A 21,235-nucleotide genomic window follows, 5' to 3' on the forward strand; every position below is an offset into this window, starting at 1 on the left:
AGCAGCTCTGGGCAGTTGTGTCCTTACAGTTAGAAGATCAACACCTAATGTTCCACCCCAGCCTGCTTTCTGGAAAGACAGATGGCAGGAGCATGCCTGGGACCACTGTGGCCTGTCGGTGGGAAAGGAGGACGGAGAAAAGTGAACCTGGGTCTCCACTCAACCAAGTCCCAATATGGTCACATCCAGTAGCCTTTGTTCAGCCCTTTGCTCCCCAACAGAGCTGCAAGGGGATGCAGAGGATAGAAAATCTGCTGTCCAGACCCTGTGGAACTCGGCAGGGCTGGGCAGAAGTTCAGGCCTGCCTCACTGACCCAGAGTAACTGCAAAATCAAGTAACACGTTTAAGCAAGTTTTCTGACCACCTGAAATATGCTTCTTAAGTGCCCAAACATATTGCAAATATTTTACATAAGAAGCATCTGAGAGCAACAGTCCACACTGACGACTGAATCATCATCAGGAAACAGCAACCCAGATCTCGCCCCTTAGTCTAACTGGAAGAAGGGCTCTGAAGGTGAAGAGAGAAGTGATTTTTCAAGGGAAGGTGTGTTGCTGTTCTCTGAGGACTGACTTTGCTTTCTGAGGAGTTTCGTGATGTGGTTTCCTCAGCCTGGGATTTAGAGAAATAAAGACACAGATTCAAATCCTGGCTCCAACAAGTCCTGCTGGAGTGACTTTGGGGAAATTATATATTGTCTCCCGGTCTCAGGTTCCTTTGTGAAAGGAGGATAACGAGGCCCACCTTATAGAGAGATATTATAACATATATAACATACACTATATACTAATCTATATTACATAGAACACACACACATGGATTGATGGATGGATACAGATAAAAGATATAACATTTGAAAGCGCCTGTCACACAACAATCACTAAATGCCAGCTGCCCACCCTTATCACCACTTCTTCTCTTTTCCATCCCACCAACTCCATCTCACTTTTCAGGTTCCTTCAGCTGCAATACTGTGAACTGGGGCCCTGCTCACCATAGGAAGACCAATGGGAGGGGGAGAGAACAGACGAGTCCTGAGGGACTCAGTTTACACACTAAATGTGAAAACAAAGCAACATATTTTAAAATTTCGTAACTAGTCTCAGAATCACCCACGAATGACCACACATCCCGACCTAAACTTCTAAACTGCTCTGGAAGGGAAGGAGAGAGACGCTCCCTCTGGTCATGATTCTGTGCCCTGCGTGATGGATATGAGGACAGGATGTCCTGGAGACCTGCTTTTCAACCTTAATCTTTGTGGGCCGGTATTTCCAAGCATTTTGCCAAGGAGCCCTCAATTCTAGGAATAGCTCAAGCTTCCCTGAGAACACTTACTCAAAGGTATATTTGTGAAGAAAGAATATTTTTATGCAATTGCGCAAAACAACAAACCTGCACGTATACTGCAAACCAGAGGAGCCACCCAGGCCCAATGGGTCTCTGAAAAACACTCACAAAATCAATCCAATCTGGGCGTCCCTCCTCTGGATGCTACAGTCTGTTGGATAGGTAACAACCATTGGACAGCCACAAGTTCACCCTTTGTCTTGGCTGTCAGCAGTTATTCAACAAGTGTTTATTGGATGAATGTCTGGGACCCCATACTAAGGAATCTGGGTTGTATTAGTCTTACTCTGGTTAATAGGACAGACTTTTAAAAATCATAAAATAAAGCAAAGCATTTTAAGCTGACAAATCTCTGGCAATTAGTTGCAAGGCTCACGTAGCAAAACAGATTTCAGCGTATTATTCGGATTTATAGACCAGAATGACCAATGAGACCCGAATGTTTACAAAAATGTAATGCAATTACTTCAGCAACTAGAGATTTGATTATGTGCATGCCAGAGCTTTCTCCTTGCACACTTGGAAGAGACAAGGGAAGGTTCACGTATTAGAACCACATGCAGGCTGACTTCAGCAAGGCATCGTTGGTGAAATGCCATGGATAAATGCCCCACGTCACCCCTGAGATTTGGTTAATACGTTGAAAGCTGAGAAGGAGGAAGCAGATCAGGGAAAGACCTAGAGGAGGAAGGAAAGGGACACTGGAAGGTAGATGGGAAACACATCCCTTAGAAAGTTTATACACACCGGAGCTGAAGATTGGGAGCCAGGCAGGAGGGGAAGAAGAACAAACGCTCCCCCAAGCGTGAGAAGTCAGCAGCGTACTCCATTTGGAGTAAAATAGTTAAAAAAAATTCTGTACACAGTAAAGGGTTAGGCTGGACATCACCCAAAGCTGCTGTGTTGTGATCCAGGGTTCTACTTCCAAGTGTATAACTTTTTGATTCTTGCATCAGCCAAACAGACAGCACCTCCAGAAGTCTGGGGGATGAGCACAGAGGCCCCACGCCTCCTCCTGCAGGTGATGTACATCTGAAGGAGGTTCAGACAAACCCACTTCCAACTCAGCTCCCGCTGACAGTGGATCGGAGGGCTTGGTGGGGAGGAGAGGGTGAGTGAGGGGAGCATCCAACAGCCGGGATGTTGTGTTAGGAGAAACACAGCGAAACTTTCAGCAGCTAAGATTAGTTCTCAAGAGTGATGGATCTGCACCAAGGGGTGCAGACATCCAGTCCGGAGGTGATTAACATGCGCACTAACTGATGGTTCTGAACCCCGGCGGATTTCCAGCTCGACTTTTGCATCTAGACTTTGCTTTTTTTGTTGTGGGGCTCTTGCTCCCTCCCTCCCTCCTCCATCCCCCCAGCTTCCTTCTCTCTCATGTTCTGCTTGGTAAGCGGTTATGAATCTGTGTAGACTAACAGCCGCACTTGGGAGATGCCTTGGTACCTCCATCCTGTTGGCCTTGGCTTTATTTAATTTTATGTTTTTTGGTTATCTACCTGATTTATTAGCACTAGTTTGACGAAATCCATGGGAAAGTTAATATGCCTAAGGAAAGTAGACTCAACCCTCTTATATATAATACTAATGCTTCTCTCATTATTACATTTTTTACAGTGGCACAAATCCCTCCAAAACTCCTCCCCCGCCCCAGACCTTCCCTCATAAAAAAGTCATAAAAATACGTAAAGCCATAAAGTATTAGGGGAAAAATATTTTTTATAAATCCTCCTAGGGTGGGAAAGGCTCTTAAAAATATGAACTAAATTAAAAATTGATACATTAACTATATAAATATTTTAAACACCATAAAGTAAAAAAATGACAGTTGGAAAAAACTCACTTGTAAGACACATACAGCCAATTTCCCTAATCCACTCCCCCTAAATTTTTAAAATCACTAATAAAATTAAACATTTAGAAGAAAAACAATTTACAATAAAATGTGTCAAAATCTACTAAAATGGTCTTAGGGATTAAAAATGGAAGGAACCCATAAACACAAAGAGAACGAGAGAAGAGACAAAGCAGGCAAGAAGTATTAAATAAGTTTTAGAAGCTGGAAAGTGCCTACATGAAGGAAAGTAACGAAGCAGAACTATTTGCCTTGCGCAACCTTAGAGAGGCTGGGGTGCATGGCAAGACCAAAAAAAAAAAGTTTTGTTGTCAGCCTACATAAGAACTCAAACCCTGAGATCTCCCCCCAACTCTACACAGCCAGAGTCATGCATAACTTAAAAATTTTTGCTACTGTGCACATATACATTCACAACAATGAGTTTTCAATTTGGAGAGTTAATTCTAAATAATATATTTTCAAGTCTTTATAATCAATAGCGTTAGGTAACAAGGAAACACCATTGTATGGCTTCACATGGTCATCAAAGATTCAGTGACAAATCTACTTTCATCCCTTCCACACTACCCCGGTAGTCCAGGGGAAACATGTGAGCTGGACAAAAAGCATTTCTGTTATACCTACAACTGTCACTTTCTGGATCAATCACATCACAAGCTCCTTTGTTCTTAGAAAATAAGAGAACTGGATTAGAAAATCTTTTCCTGGACTAATATTTTACCCTAAAAGGATATTTCAAAGCTAAAGCTAAATTTATGAAAATTTTAAATTTGTCTTCAAAGATCAGTCACAGCATCATTGCCATGGACATATGCTGAGTCCTTCTTGGGGAGAAAAAACAAAAACCTCCCAAATTATGAACTCCACCTTCAAACATTCCAACAAATATTTTTTAAGAATAAGTCAAATACAGAATTCAGACCATGCAGACCATTCAGACCACTTTTATTCAGACCAGAATAAAAGACCAAATAAAATGTCTTTTATTATGTATGGGTTTTTAAAATTATTTCTGCAATCTCTCCATACACAGGCAAAAAAAGTATTGTTTTGCATATTGGAACTTGCAGACCTGATCACTGCATAGAGAAGGGAAAATTATCCCTACAACACGCTTACCCCGGAGGCCAATTCATCTGCCGACCTCCAAGAACATGGAGATGAACATGACAGACAGACTGTCCCCCATCTGAACCTTCATTCACCACCATTTGATAACGCTTCTTCCGGCCCAGATCAGCAGCACATTTCTTGCCAAAAATCATTAAATGTCCAAGAAGACTTTCATCGCCATCTTCTGCCAAGAAATCTGGGATATATGTTTCTTGGGTATCACCAGAAAATCTGTTGGAGCTTGAGGGGAAATGTCATGGAAAGCAAGACACTGGTCATCCTCATAAATGATTTTGGCTGGGATTTCCTTGCGAATGAAGATCGTGTTGCCACCAGGCTGGGCGGCCTAAGCCTTAGCGATCTCATCTGCCATCTCGGCCTCCCTCCCGCGCGGCCGGCCGGGGAGAAGCTGGCCTTGGCTTTTGATTGAACTTTTCACTTGTCCCCTGGCCTCCGATGGCTCTCTCCCAAGGCACTTCTGAGAATGATTAGGAACTGTTTTCATTCTCAGAGGTGCATCCCTGGAAGTGCATTGTGAGAGCACAGCAAGGTGATCAGAAGCCGGAAAGCGGTCTTGTGTGTTGCCCGACTCCGGTGCACCTTTACTTGGCACTGAATCATGGGCTCCCGGTCCCTCCATCTGAACCTCCACGAGTGTTACCAGACTTGCTGGTGTGAACTGGTACCTCTCCCCTTCCCGCCTCCATCTCTTCTCCTCCTGGGCACAAACCCTGCTCAGACTAAGCGGTCTGAATTCATGGCTCTTGTTACTACAGCTCCTGACAAGCTGGCCATTTCCCTCTCTGTGCCCTTTTTGGTTTTTTAACTATCTCTGTACTGCCTCCCTTCTGTCTCTGTGCTGCAGTGCTACATTCCAGACGGTAAATCTTTTAAAACATAATAAAAGCCTCTTTTGATTCTTTCATTTGCTCGGTGTGGTGTTAGACGAATTCAACATCCTGATATTCAGAGATTATATTTTTCCCATTACTAAGTGTTGGTGATATTTATTTATTTATTTATTTTTGGCTGCATTGGGTCTTCGTTGCTGCGCGCAGGCTTTCTCTAGTTGTGGTGAGCGGGGGCTACTCTTCGTTGTGGTGCGCGGGCTTCTCATTGCGGTGGCTTCTCTTGGTGTGGAGCACGGGCTCTAGGCGCTTGGGTTTCAGTAGTTGTGGCACACGGGCTCAGTAGTTGTGGCTCGCGGGCTCTAGGGCACAGGCGCAGTAGCTGTGGCGCACGGGCTTAGTTGCTCCGCGGCATGTGGGATCTTCCCGGACAAGGGCTTGAACCCATGTCCCCTGCACTGGCAGGCGGGTTCCTAACCACTGCGCCACCAGGGAAGCCCCAAGTGTTGGTAATATATAAGTTCAAAGCCGGATCAAACCTTCCAAGTTATATTTTAAAAATTATGTCTCAAATTGAACGGGACATCTTTTATCAAACACAGTAAGCACATCATCTCCTTAGATAATTGGGTCTTGGAGGATAAACCATTGACCTCCCCTGCCTGACGGCCTTGCCGATATTTGAAGACAGTCCTTCCAAGGCCAGATCACTGTACACCGCTCTTTCGGAGCCTTCCTCAAGGCCCGGGCAGGGTTCACGTCTCTCCCCTGGGAACTCGCCCCGCTCTTGCCTCCCATCTCAGTGACAGCCAGCAAGACTGGATTGTAAGTTATCTGTTTACTGTCTGTCGCCACAGTAAGCGACTCCGTGGCCAGGCAGTAATGAATCCATCTCAGCAGCCCCATCAGATTGCCGGACACATATTAGGATCAATAAATGTTAGTTAAGTGAGTGAATGTCAATCCCCTGCCTTCCATTCTCCAGGCTAAATATCCCGATGCATTTAGATGCTACTTAAATGACAGTTTCCAGGAGATGATGCTTTACCTGAAATGTTTTTCCATTTGGCCTGAGGCGGCACCATTCAGTGTGTATTGGGGGCCATTCCCTTCCTGCTTCTCCCGCTGGGTGCCCTCTCTACCAGGGCCTTTGTAAAGACAAAGGCATAGATACGGGTGGATTCCACCCTCCCTGAGGTCACCGGCAGGAAGCTGCTCCCACCACCATGGAAGATGCAGAACTTCTTCACCTCAGTGACGCTGCTTATAAAATTACCTCCATCACCCTGCGCCTATCCCTGCACTCACTTTTTGAAACCAGGGAGTATTTTATGTTTGGCTCTTTCCTAAGGGTTAGAGGTGAACCAGCTGTCAACAGACAACCAACAGTCTTTCTTCCAAAGCAGCGAAGAGAGGGTCACAGGCCCATCAACAAAGCTGAAATATGGTCAAGCAGGACTTGTAAACAAAAGGCATTTAGGCAGCCACAGGGTCCACTCAGTATAGACTATGTATGGCGGGGGGCGGGGGGAAAAGTGGGTATCTTTCTGAAAACCCTCAGAAAGCAGCCACACTGAAATGCAGTTGGCGAAGTAAAATCCATGAACCTGTGAATTATAACCAACCATCAATGCCTGCTAAAACAAAAACGGTGAGGCTGGAATGACAAAGGAAGGGCGCAGGGTAGTGGCTGGTCTTCAAGGCAGGAGGAAGGAGCCGCAGGTGTACGAACCGTCTGCACGCACCACTCTGACCGGCCGATGCGCACACCTGTACGCCTTGTCAGAAATCACCTTTGGGAGAGAAAGGTGACCTGGAGCCCATGACAGGCTTTATGAAAACACCCAAGGCCGTCCAACTCCATCCAACTCCACTGCTCTGATCCCTCATTCACTAAAGAAACTCCCCATTTGAATTTGCTTTCTCCTGGAGCTTTTCTCCTGGAACTTGCTAGTTTGATGATGTGCATATCCCATTAACTCACAGGGCATGCATCTCATTATGATTTAATAAATGGACACTCTAGTCGTGTCTTTTTTTTTTTAATCTCTTTGGAGTCTGGCTAGTGTGAATCAGTTCACTGGGATCATCTGAGCAAGATGAAGCAACAGGTCTGATTTCGTTTCTAAACGTCTAAAGCCAAAGTTCAGACCGTGAACCCGTGGCGGCCTGAATGCGGCTACGTGTCCCACTTGCGTAGTATATGAATATAAGATGATTGCTGCCTGCTGACAATGCCAGTTCATTATTCCTATTAGTGTTAACCATCCTCATACTGAGAGTACTAGTAACAACCATCACAGAACCCCAGGCTTGGATGTTCTCTGGGGCTCAGTAATTACACTGCATTCTCTCCTACTGAAGCTTGGGTTCATGCCGCCTCCCTGGGACATACGTATCCATAAAGAGGCAGCTGTCAGTGGTTGAAAGAATGTTGACTACCTTGGTGAGAAGCATCCACTGTCTCAGAAAATGGACGTAGCACGCGGGTTAAGCATTCTTAGTTCCATCCTTACAAAGCTAATTATGCTCTGTACATTGGCCAATTTATTTCTGTGACCTAGTTTAAAAAACTGAACCATGTAGGAGGCCAGTCAAAAAGTAAGGGTGTGACCAAAAGTATTTGCCTGGGATTTCCTCTAGGCAGAGAGGTCACAGGTCACAGCATGGGTAAGTACCCTCACCACCCACGGAAAGTCCACCCTAACAATCCAGCCTGCCCTAATGCCCTAATCTCCTTAAGATCTCAGTTTTTATACCAGGAAACATTCACCGTGTTTCTCCACAACATGTTGTATCCCTGGGCAGAATGTAAGCAAGTGATCAGTCAACAATCTCCTTGAAGTTGTCAGTAGAAAGGCAGCCTACATGGGATCACAAGATCGAGTTTGGACAATGAGATGCTGATTCTCATCTTGAGTGGGGAACTTTATTTCCTTGGAACTTGGGCTATCTTGGCTGAGTCAACCTCATCAGCCTGGACACCAGCAGATTCATCACGGTGTCCAGCCCACTCCATCCTCAATCCTTCCCAGCAGCTTAGGCTACTCAGGCAAAGATGTGTTTTGCAGGTCCTGATCCCCAAAGGAAGATTCCTGGGCAGGGTAAGGACCTATCAAAACGGTTTTAAAAACATGAGTCTTCTTGTTAGGAAAAAATATCTCTCCTGCCAAATGATGGATAACAGAAATGAGTGTGGAGATCCAAAGAGAACCAATTCATCAAGGACCGGCACTGACAAAATGAAGAATGTTTGCATGGCACACGGAGAGGAGAAAATGCGGTGTATGTCACAGCCACCGTTGCTGCAATCTGATATCTCAGTGTGACAGGTTTATCAAAGGAAAATAATACCGCTGCACCCCCCAAATGGCAGAGACTAATCTCTTTCCCATTACAGGTGATGTGAAGAATGAGGGGCTCTGCATGGATCCCCAGGGGATAGCCGGCTTCCCCTGTGTGCTTCCTATTGGTCACGACCCACTCAGCAGCCTTCCTCACCAGTCTTCAGATCAAGGATGGGATGGGAAGACCAGGCACAGTGAATCCGTGGGAAGTAGCCAGAGTCTGAGGCTGAGGTCCACGAGTTCTAGCTTCTGACACTAGTTCAACCTGGAGCCAGCCTTGTGCTGGGAACACCAACCCGGCCAGAGCCCTTCACAGAATATTTTCGTCAGTCCTCAAACATGCCTCAGGCACCCCTGTTCCTGTGCCTGCATCCCTCCCCTGGTTGCGATGATATCCTCTAGCTTCTCTGCTTATGTTAGACTTTTCCAACCTTCTAGACATCGTTGGAATAGTGGTGCCCCCTTCCTGAATACTCCCATCCTCCTCAATGGTGGCTTCATCCTAGAAACTCCTAGGGCTGTACACAAGCCTTGCTGTCACTCAGTCTACTCAGGAAACTACTTGTCCCGCCATATACATTGTTAGTACTCTGATGAGAGGCATCATGTCTTTGTCATCTTACCTTTAGCACCTACTGCAGTGCCTGGAATAGAGAATGTACTCAAGAAATGCCAGTTGTTGACACTGATAATGGATGATTTTTTTTTCTTTTTGGTTGCACCGTGCAGCATGTGGAACTTCCTCATCAGGGATCGAACCTGTGCCCCCTGCAGTGGAAGCATGGAGTCTTAACCACTGGACCACCAAGGAAGTCCAATGATAATGATGAATTTGAGACCAGTGGTTCTCCAGGCATAGACCTATTATGTAGCAATTTATATCTAGGATTTGGCCTTTCACGCATAAGGATCTGAACATCTTGGAAGGTACAAATGAGACGTCCAAAGTCCATTCATTCTCTGCTTGAGACTCTCAGAGCTCTGGAAGGCACCAAGGAAGACAAAAACCCAGGCTGCCACTTTGAAGTCTGACACAATCATGAAATCAACCTGAGACTAATCCCTGGGGCAAAGCTACTGGTGACCAGGTAACCATCAAGTTTATGCTTATCAAGTTTGTACTTAAAATAGAAACAAAGAAATACAGTATTTCTTTGCTTGATGTTCTACGTGACCCCAACCAAATATTGTATTGTATACTGCAATGATAAGGATTTGGATGCCCTACTGCTCAGATCATACCCAGATTTATATGCCAGACTCTCTACCCCAGATTTCTGAACTCCACACATGCTTACACTAGTCAGTGGGTATCCCAAAGGCGTCTCAAGTTCAACATGCCCAAAAGGAAATTCTTGATCTCACCTACCCCCTAAACTTGTTCCTACACCACTCTCCTAGCCATCTGCCCCAAACTTGGGTTTATCCTTGAAACATCCCTCTCCTTCACTCTTCACATCCAAAGTATATCTACCACTCCTCCTCCATCCCTGCTCCCCTGGTAGAAGCAACCATTACCACTCATCTGACCTAAGCCTCTGAACCAGTCTCCACACTCCACTTCTGCTCTGTCCAATCCCTTGTTCACAGAGTAGCCAGAATAACACTCGAGTGAAAATCAGATCACGTCACACCTCTGGTCAACCCTTCTTTGGCTTCCCACTACACTTGGGTTAAAACCTAAGCTTTCTTCCAGGTCTCTCCTTCCTCTGGCTCTTGCTGATATCCTCCTGTCTTGATACTCTAACCACGTTGGCCTTCTGATATTTTCCTACCTATGGGCCATGGCGGACATGGTTCGTTACCTACTGCAAATCCATTTCCTGCCTTCTTCCTCACTAGCAGAACTGTGATCAAGGGTGCACTGCACTGTCATACAAACGTTTGATATCATTGTTATTATAAAGTGGGTGCCATGCCCAACCTGAAACATTCATGTTTTAAGGGGAATTTGCTGTAATACTTTCACTAAGCTTCGGTCAACCAAACCATCTACTATGGACTGACTTCTGTAATCCAAATTCATATGCTGAAACCCTACCCCCCAACATGATGGTGTTTGGAGATGCTCCTCTGAGAGGTAATTAGGTTTAGATGAGGTCATGGGGGTGGGGCCCTCATGATGGGATTAGTGCCCTTATAAGAAGAGATACCAGAGAGCTTTCTCTCTCTCTCTCTCTCTCTACCATGTAAGGACACAGCAAGAAGGTGGCCATCTGCAAGCCAGGAAGAGGGTTCTCACCAAGAACCAAACCAGCTGGCACCCTGACCTTGGACTTCTAGCCTCCAGAACTGTGAGAAATAAATGTCAGTTGGTTAAGCCACCCAGTCTGTGGTATTTTGTTAGAGCAGCAGGAGCTGACTAAGGCACCATTGCTTGGTTTTAAACTGCTTATCCCAATAATGCAGTACACACCTCCTCATAGGTGTACTGATATATCATACCCCGATGCCAAGACTTCAGGGAGATAATTATATACACAATTATAGAATACAAAGGGAATCTATAGACATTAGTGCAGATTAGAGCAGTGGTTCAAGATTCAGGACAGACGCAATGGAACAAACAAGCATAAGGCCAGATGAGGGCTATTTTGTTTTGCTTAGCCCCACGGAAGATTTCTCTAGATAATACCCGCTTTGGTGCTTTGCTAGAAGGGGACTGGCTTATCATTCATTTCTCTAAGTCTTTCACAGTCAAGTTGGGTGAGGGTAAGAATTTTAGTCGAGGGTTTAGGGAGCCAGGTAAATAACACAGGGCCCACGGCCAGTATCTGCTCACCCAGGACCCTCCAATATGGTATACAAAATTGTGTGAGTGTGAATTTATTAGGGAAGAGGGTCCACAGCTTTCATTAGATTCTCAAAAGGGTCTGTAACCCACCTCCCCCCACAAAAAGGATGAAATTACTGCAGAAGATGGCCAACGTGACTTGGAACTGAAAGCATTCTCTAGGTGCAGTGTGTTAGTTTTGCAGCTCAGATGAACCTGGCTTTTACCTAATTCCGTAAGTGGGAGTCCTACAGGCCAAATATATTATAATGGATAAATTCTCCCGTGATAATGACAAGAATCTACAGGAGCTGTCAGCTAAATCCTCACTCAACTGTAAATGCTGCCCAGTTGAATGTATGCTGTAGAAAGACCATTTGCCTCCCAAATAATGAGACAAAGCCAATACAGGGGGGACGTTCCCAGCATTCCCTGAGGATGCCACTGTCAGACCTTTCTCCCATCACAATCCCTCATAGCCTTTCGCTGTGTGCAGTGGGCTCTGTCGGCGAGAAAACATTCCCCTCCTTGGGGATGCTAACAAGGAGAAATTCATTTCCTGTCAATTTCAGAAACTCATTGGCCTAAACCTATCCTGAAAGTATGTTCCATAGTAGGTGTTTGAAAATATCACTACAAAAAGAAATCGTAGCTTAAAAAGTAACTTTACAGTGGACTTAAGCAAATCACAACATAAAAACCAAAATTGATCATCCTAAAATAACTGCAACAAGCCTATGACCATGGCATTTCCTGGGTCATGGAGATAAGGCACCTGAGAAGAAATGAGGAATTCAAAGGCTAAATTTTGGTTTTTTATCACATTTTTCTTATTGTGATTTCTGTTGGACATGCCCTAATATTTTCATAGTGGTTTGTATCCCCAGCAAAGCCAAGGTGGCGCATGAAAAGATGCTCAACACATCACCAGCCGTAAGAGAAATGCAAATTGAACCCACAACAAGTTACCACATCACACCTCTTAGGACGGCTATTATGAAAAAATGGAAAATAAGTGTTCGCAAGGATGTAGAGAAACTAGACCCTTGTGCCTCACTGTTGGGAATGTAAAATGGTGGTGTTGCTTTGGAAAACATTATGGCAGCTCCTCAAGTAGTTAAACATAGAATTACCATATGATCCAGCAATTCCACTTCTGAGTATACACCCCAAAGCATTGAAAGCAGGACTCGAACAGATATCTGCACACCTGTGTTCATAACAGCCTTATTCACAATAGCCAAAAGGTGGAAACAACCCAAGTGTCCATTGATGGATGAATGGATAAACAATATGTAGTATATACACACAATGGAATATAATTCAGCCTCAAGAAAGAATGAAATTCTGACACATACTAACTACAACATAGATGAACCCTGAGGACATTATGCTAAGTGGAAAAAAAAAGAGACAAAAAAGGACAAATATCTTATGATTTCATTTCCATGAGATACCTAGAGAAGGCAAATTCATAGAGACAGAAAGAAGAATGGTGGTTGCCAGGGGCTGGGGGGAAACGAATGGGAGTTAGTATTTAGTGGGTTTCAGTTTGGGAAGATGAAAAAGTTCTGGAGATGGATGGTGGTGATGGTTGTGCCATACTATGAATGTGCTTGATGCCATTGAATTGTACTCTTAAAAATGGTTAGGAACTTCCCTGGTGGTGCAGTGGTTAAGAATCTGCCTGCCAATGCAGGGGACACGGGTTCGATCCCTAGTCCAGGAAGATCCCACATGCCGTGGAGCAACTAAGCCCGTGCACCACAACTACCGGGCCTGCGCTCTAGAGCCCGTGCTCTGCAACAAGCGAAGCCACCGCAATGAGAAGCCCGTGCACAGCAATGAAGAGTAGCCCCTCCTCGCTGCAACTGGAGAAAGCCTGCACGCAGCAATGAAGACCCAACGTGGCCAAAAAAGGTAAAAATGGTGTACAAAATTAAATGTATATTTTGTCACAATTTTTTTTAAAAAAAAGGAAAAAAGAAGCCGAGGTGGCAAGCCATACTTACAAGATATAGGCAATCACCCCAATGGACCAGCAGTCGACAGCTTTGCTGTAGGGTTTCTGGGCGAGGACCTCGGGAGCTGTGAAACAACAAAGGAGAGACACAAGCCTGACACTTTAAATGACTAAAACATAAGGCAGGTTTTAGGTGTTTTTTGCTTTTTGCTCTTTTTGTCTGCTACTTGGGCTGAACTTTCCGTGATTCTAGAAACTGAGTAGGCAGACACAATCTGATATATTTGTTGGCTTTTGTAACTAGACAAAAGGGGAGCACTTGCGTGTGTGTACAACTGGAGGTTATCAATCAATCAATACATACTTGATAGGAGGTATTTTATGTCAGTGCTGGGCTAAGCACCATAGCTCAGACCAGACTGAGAGAGAGGAGAGAATACTCAGTCTGGGGCCTGGGGTGTGATTCACCTCAAATCAGTTCAAGGAAGCATTTCTGGCCCCTGTGTAGGGCCTTTCTAGGTGTTGTGGGGACAGGCAGGTGAAGCCCCTTCCCCCTGCCTTCATGGGGCTTACAGTCAAGATCAGACCTAAAACCTTGTCTCCCATGTCCTGCCTCAGGCCTGCTCCTAGTTCCTTCTCTAAGGTTTTGGGCGGGTTATCTGTGAAACAGGAAAAATGCTATTGAATCTCACTTCCTTGGTTCTAACCCACTCTTCATCAAGCATCACCAGTCCAGGGCCTTGGCTTATTTTGTACTATTCCCATACTTCCTGTTCCTGGCTGTGGCTACTGCCCAGTGTTGGATACCCACCCAGTGTCTGGCACTCAGCAGGGTCTGCCATACATATTTGTGCAAAGAGTAAATAAACACAGGAAAGGAAGTAAACCTTCTTCACAAGTAAAACCTCCTTTTTATGCAAATACATCTGATTGAAGTATCTAGGATAAACTTTGCAGAAAGTTTAAGAAGGTAGAGAAAGTAAAAATAGCTCTAGCTTACAAGGCACTTGTCAGGCTAAGCTGTGTGTTCTATGCGTTGGGGATGCATTAACTCACCACAACCTTTCTTGGTGGGGAAGAGCTTATTTATTATTGTGCTTCTTCCCAAGTTACAGGTGAGGGTGCACGGGGACTCAGAGATCAAGCCACTTATCCACAGGACCCAGCTGCCAAGAGGCCTCTACACCAACTTAGTCTAACCTGAATTAAGTGCCTGTGTGATCTCGGTCTCGTCCTCGTCATTCATAAACATTCTCTACTGTAATCCTTTCAACAACTCTGACAATGAACCATTATCTGCACCTGATCCTATAAGAAAATAAGCCTCAGAGACGTTCCTTTTCTGACGCCACATAGGAGATATAGACCAGTTGGAATCTGAACACAATTCAATCTCACCCTTGTCCCAGCTCTTTCCACTGGAATCTACTGACTGAGTAGATTGGTGAAGAAAGGTGAGTCTTTCTTCAGTCTCTAAGCAAAGTCCTTTTGCAGAAAAATGAACAGGGAAACCCTCTCATCCTGTTGCAGATGAGCATCTTCCTGAGCAAGAAGAGGGAAGGACACAAACTCTTGCTGGATGTTTCTGGTTATGATGGTAAGAAATACAATCCACAGATAATCCCCAAATCTAATTTTAGGTTTCAGCCTCAATTCCTCCAAACTTCTGATCAGACTTTTTTTTAAATTTAATAAGAGCAAAATAAATACGTTTGTACAGCTTTGCTGTGTTTACCCTCAACGCAGTAGCGGAAGCAGAGAGCGCTACAAAGCTGGGGAACTCACAAACTGGAGAAGTGGCCCTTAGATAATCGGGAGCTGGCTGAATCCATCCTTCCTCTTCCCCAGAACTGCTAAGAGCCTCTTTCTCAGATGCTTCTATTATGGCAACTGACAAAAGGGAGCCATTTCCCACAGCCAGCGTCTTGCCGAGTTAGGAGGTAGGTGCTCTCAGAGTTGATGCTTTGGTCTGAGCGGCCACGCGAGCACAGGTGGTGGGAGGGGACTGGTCTGCAAGGAGCGTATTTCTGAGTCTCCAGGGCCATCCTCGTAGCCTGATGGAAAGTTCAAGAGAGGCAGAAAAGGGTCACAGAGCTACATCTGACCCAGCCCCTCCTCCCGGCACAGCTGACAGCAGGTATCAGGAGCGCCGCATCAAGCAGGTGGGCAGAGGCCCTGGCTTCCATGTCACGGGGTCTGCAGGGCTCTTTAGGGAGCTGGCGAGACAGCCTAGGCCAAACGCTCCACGAAACCAGATGTCAACTGACGAGGGGATAAGACCCGGCCCCTAGAAAGCAGGGTTGACTCCTAGGAAGAGCTAACACTCCGTGTTCTCCCGACCACCTCTGTGGATGGGGCAGGAAGGATTCTTAAAAAACAAATCCTCCCCCTCGTCCTCATCTGTTAGAAAACAGCAAGTACTGGCCACCATCCACTGTTCAGCAAACAAAGGAATAAAGAACACGGTTCCCCTCCTGAAATCCACACACCTGGCGGTACCTGCACATCAGGCTCTTTGCCTGCAGTCTGGCAAATGCTCCAGTGTTCTGGAGAATCGGGCAGTGCACTGCAGAGACTTGAAAAGCAAGTGGCTGATTTTTATGCAAGTCGGAGCTTGGATGTTATTTGGGATGTTTAGATTCTTGAAACCACAGATGACACAAATTTTTTTAAATATGAGATTTTTGTTTAACTAGTAAACTTTATAACATCAAGTATATGCTTTTGTATAAAAAGACTTCTGATTTAGATCAACACTATGGATATTAGGGAAAAGTTCTAAATGATTAACAAATACCAGGGTATCTACATTGGTGGTGGAACTCTATGTACTTGTGCCAAACATGTTCTCTTTGGTGTTGTGTCCTATCTGGGTCACAGCAACTGCAATGAAATATAAACATTTTTTAACCAATTGGTGGCAGGTGAACCATTTGTCCTCTGGTGAGGTCCTTAATTGCACTTGAACCCAATCCAGAGGGTGAAGCCAGAAGTGTAACGTCATGATAAAAAAGACAAAGCAAACTGATTTGGAAATAAAATTCTCACCAACTTAAAATATTTTAAAAATTGTCTGATGGCACACACGTGGATGGCTTAAATTCTATTTTCCTTTGTGATATGATTCCTGGAAACAAATGTTCTTTGGGACATTGTTTGAACAAGCCCACCTAGCTTTAAATAGCTAACTTGTCATCTCATAGTAATTCTTGAAAAAAAATAAATTCTCAGACAATATTCAAAACCCTCCTGACAATTTGATATGGTGAACAAACCATGAAGCCCTGAGGTCAGGTGGGATATCTTCTCTCCCACTGTCCGTCCGCGTCCTGCAGTTGGCGCTATCGTTTTGCCAACCTGTTGTACTTAACCTGGTTTTTGGTCCTCCTTCCATTCCCTTGATCCCTTTCAGCTGGAGTGCTGGGAGAATCCCCTTCTCCCTGATCTTTTCAGAGACCCGTTTTCACTTTGAGAACCAGCCAAACTCCCTCGTGTTATCAATCTTATACCATTGGCAAGAATTCAGCTGTAATTCTAAAAAGTCACAGCATCCAACTTACAAACTTTGGGACAACAAATGAACTCCCAGGCTGAGGAAGCCCAGAGCACGGCCCATCCAGAGCCTCGGAAAGTGATGAGGGTTCTCTGTGCCACCACCATCCCATCTCTCCCCCAGCACCGGCAGGAGATGCCAATTAAGAACTTCTTCACCACGGAGAAACAATTTTCTCTCCTAATTGTACCCAGCATAATTCATGTGTTGTCGGAGGTTGGCACTGACTCTGGCCAACCCCACACCTTCTAACAGAGGGAGGCTTTGAATCGAAATAACTTAATTGGAGCTATTGACAGAGAAAGCAGTCATTAAGAGGCACCGTGGTTTGTCGGTGATGCCATCAACCCCCAGGCAGAGCAGGAAAGGGCTCAGTTTCCTGGCACAGCCATAGCAGAAGGGAAAGACTCCAGTGGGGTGGGCATACATGTTCCTCCAGTGCATTTCAAGGCCTGGGCCCTGGGGACTGTCAGTGGCTATCAGTGGCAGTAGAGAGACCCACCCACCCGGAAGTGCTGAAGGGACAGATCCAAGATAGGTGGCTGGTCCAACCTCCCGACTGCCTCTTAGGCTTGGCTGAAGTCAGCCTTTTAGGCCAGAAGGGAGTGAGTGGCATGATATATTTAAAGTGATGAAAGGGAAAAACCTACAACCAAGAATACTCTCCCCAGCAAGGCTCTCATTCAGTTTCAACAGAGAAATCAAAAGCTTTACAGACAAACAAAGGCTAAGAGAATTCAGCACCACCAAACCAGCTTTACAACAAATGTTAAAGGAATTTCTCTAGGCAGGAAACAGAAGAGAAGAAAAAGACCTACAAAAACAAACCAGAAACAATTAAGAAAATGGCAGTAGAAACATACATATCGACAATTACCTTAAATATAAATGGATTAAATGCTCCAACTAAAAGACACAGATTGGCTGAATGGATACAAAAACAAGACCCATATATATGCTGTCTACAAGAGCCCCACTTCAAACCTAGGGACACATACAGATTGAAAGTGAGGGATGGAAAAAGATATTCCATGCAAATGGAAATCAAAAGAAAGCTGGGGTAGCAATACTCATATCAAACAAAATAGACTTTAAAATAAACACTGTTACAAGAGACAAGGAAGGACACTATATAATGATCAAGGGATCAATCCAAGAAGACATAACAATTGTAAATATGTATGCATTCAATATAGGGGCACCTCAAGGCAAATGCTAAGAGCCATAATAGAGGTGGAGAGAACGGAGGTGGGGTGGAGGCAGCTCCACCTGGGTGACATGTGTTGGGCCACGACAGTTGGGTTCCCAGGTCCATTCATCAAAAACCTGTAACACACTAGCCTCTGGTATGCTCCTACCATACCTTATCCATCCCTTTAGTGATGTGTGAATCACACTGTCAAGGTCCAGACTTCATGCTGCTGGAGAACATCTCTAGACTGTATTTTCAGGGCTTAGTACATTCTGGTTATTCACCAAATGGTGATGCAACTGAACCCAACCTACTCAACACACACACCATTATTTCTGTAAGAAAATGTTTTCCAAACGCCAGACAACTGATTTACATATAAACTTAGCTGCCTCAAATATTTTTGGTGAGTACCTACAGGAACAAAAAAATGAGACGGTCACAAATAAATTTTGGATTGCAAGCAACTGTCATTTGGGAAGTCCCTGTATTAGGTACAAGTAAGATAAATTGCTGAATACATGCCCTATTTCTGACATGAATTTGGGGAATAAAAGAACCAGAATTAGCCCTAATTCTCTGCATGTGGGTGTCTGTCATTCATGTTGCTCTCCTTTTAAAAGTTTTTCTCAAAGGGATTTCAGAATTATTAGTTCTAGGGCTAAATGGCAGAAAAGATAGTCTGTTAAATGATCTCTCAGCACCTCCTTCCTGGTCAGATCTTGGGGACTATCAATTCAGGTTTTTTGAGGCTACTGCCGATAGAAACAGTATCCCATCAGCTTAATTTACACCAGTCAATAGAAGTGATCTCCATATAAACCACACAGCCTCAGCAGAGCATCCCACGAGCTACTGGAGAGATCTGTGGACAGATGTTCCCTCCTCTGAGCCCCAGGCTTAACCCATGCTCTTTAGTGAAACAGTACGTTCAAAATTTAAAGTAATTGAATTTACTGCTGTGAGACTCACTACCAACCCACTGTGGAAAATTCCACTTGGTGGGAAACGTCTTCTATAAACCGAGCTGTTTTATATTGATTCAGAGCAAGGTTTCCTGGTAAAGGGAAGGACTCCAGAGATTTCAGAAAGAAAAAAAACAGAAAGAATTTCAGAAACTTTTCATGTTGTTTTTAAAACAACTAAGTTGCCCATTTTCCTTACTGCGAGAGGAAAAAAAGGCTTAACCAAGTGGAATTGGAAACGAGGACAGTGGCTTGTGGAGGTGGGGGCCGTAGTCACCAGTCCTCAGGCTCTCATAAAATAGAAAAGGAATTTTCCCATTTCCTGCGTCCAAGGATGTGCTGAGAACCGTCTCTGCAGAGAGCGGGGAGAATGAGATCTCGTCGTGTTACCACGCTCATGTTCAAGGTGATCTGTTCCCCTCCATGGATGTTTGAGGACCACTCCTCTTCGTATTTCAAATATGACCCCTTCCAGTGGGAGAAGGGTGGGGACACAAGCAGGAGGGGCAGCCCAGGGTGGCAGGAGCAGCCCTCGATGCTGGAAAAGCAGACCTTGTGGTCCAGAACCATGGTGGTGGTGTTTTCTCCTTATTCAATCGTTTAATGGGCTACGTCCCATTTCAGGCACTGGCTTTATGGGTGACGAAAGCACACCTGGCCCCTGCCCTCATGGCACACCTGTTCTCCGGGGCGTTGAGGGTAGACACAAGCCACAGACGTAGTGCCAGCCTCAGCCGCCTTCCTAAGGATGATGATCAGAGTCAGACAAGATCATTGCAAGATGGGAGAGGCGGTGTTGATTTTTAAGTTTAACTCAGTCGAAATCCAACCCTGAAAATACTGCACTTACTCTAAATAAAACTCAAAAATATCCAAGGAAAGAAAATATTAACTCCAATAGTCAAATGATGGGGAAGGCGCAAACAGAATGAGAAAGATACAGCTGGGGAAAGCAATCGCTGTGGCTAGTGGTGCTGTTAATAAGTATATGCACGTTGTTCATGTTGTTTTCTAAGAATAAAGTAATAGGCTAAAGATGAAAGAGTAGGAGAGGTCTGAAGGATGTGAAATGGTTGCCGGGATTTAGGTTCTTGTTACTTAAAATGACTTTAGTTGTCTGGATTTAAGAAGTTTTAAATAGTCGGGCACATTGGCTTTTCAGTGAAAGAAATATAGGCTCCACCACTTACTACATGTGTGGACTTGGGTAAGTCCCTTAATCTTTCTCGGCCTCCATTTTTTTCATCTGTAAGATGGAAACGTTAATAGAGCCCAACTCTGAAGATTGTTATGAGGCTTAAAGGAAATAAGCAGCGCATATGTATGGGTATAATTAGTAGTTGTTATGTAAGGAGGAAAAGTTGGAAAGATCACAGGAGCAAAAAGAATGTAGGTTTTATTACTTTCTAGAATTAAGGCTGAACGGATTCTTGATATCATTTGGTACTTTCCTTCGATTCCAGTGTAACATAAAATGATTCAGAAATGAAGATTTCCACCCTTTTGATGAAAACCCTCAGAAGTCAGGACAGAGCTGGGCCCACACGCGATGGAAGGGCAGGTCAGGAGAACTTGAATCTTAGAGATGGAAGGAGCCAGTTGGTCCCTTTGTTCATCTAGTTCTTGATCCCTGTGGTCACTTCATCACCAACACATTTACAGCATCATCCCCCCTTGGTCCAGGCACCAGCCTAGACATGGCATCAGGAGCAGGCTGTTCATCATGGTTGACAGACAGCGCTGTGGGCATCAGGACCATTTGTCCCGATATTAGAGATCCATGTGCTGGCCGAGGACCTCTGGCTGTGAGTCGCCCCTTCGCGGCTCTGCATTTATTGAGGGGAGAGAGAGGTTGTGCTCCTTCCACATTTCCTCTCCCTGCCCTGCCCCCCTCCTTCCTCCAGCCCCACTCTCTCCTACCTCCAGGCCAGGTGTCATCAAGATTCCCATCACCATTGTCCTGAGCTCTCCCCATCCTTTAAGTAGCTACAAGGGTGCAATGCCCAGCTCTAATCAGTTTTTGTTTTCATTGGCCCCAATTATAATTCTTTTTTAAAGGGGAGTTTAAAAATTATTCTGGAAGACTGGTTATAAAAACGGGTATATCCTAATTTTCTCCCTAATTCTTTTTCTTTTTAAATTAAGTATAGTTGATTTACAGTGTTGTGTTAGTTTCTGGTGTACAGCAAAATGATTCAGTAATATGAAAAAGAATATATATATATATTCTTTTTCATATTCTTCTCCATTATGGTTTATTATAGGATAT

General features: G+C 44.7%; 1 protein-coding gene and 1 pseudogene across 3 annotated transcripts in view; both read right to left on the reverse strand.

Moving 5' to 3' along the window:
* CAMK1D (calcium/calmodulin dependent protein kinase ID) overlaps positions 1 to 21,235 on the reverse strand; it is a 418,443-nt gene that overhangs the window by 21,369 nt on the left and 375,839 nt on the right. For all 3 annotated transcript variants that reach the window (XM_061179320.1, XM_061179340.1, XM_061179330.1), the window contains one exon: positions 13,306 to 13,381. In XM_061179320.1, coding sequence (XP_061035303.1) covers positions 13,306 to 13,381 — 76 coding nt within the window. The remainder of the gene's footprint in view (positions 1 to 13,305; positions 13,382 to 21,235) is intronic.
* On the reverse strand, positions 4,328 to 4,830 carry LOC133084851 (adenosine 5'-monophosphoramidase HINT1-like; annotated as a pseudogene).

Source organism: Eubalaena glacialis, chromosome 2 (genome assembly GCF_028564815.1).
Source record: "Eubalaena glacialis isolate mEubGla1 chromosome 2, mEubGla1.1.hap2.+ XY, whole genome shotgun sequence".
NCBI classification, from domain to species: Eukaryota; Metazoa; Chordata; class Mammalia; order Artiodactyla; family Balaenidae; genus Eubalaena; species Eubalaena glacialis.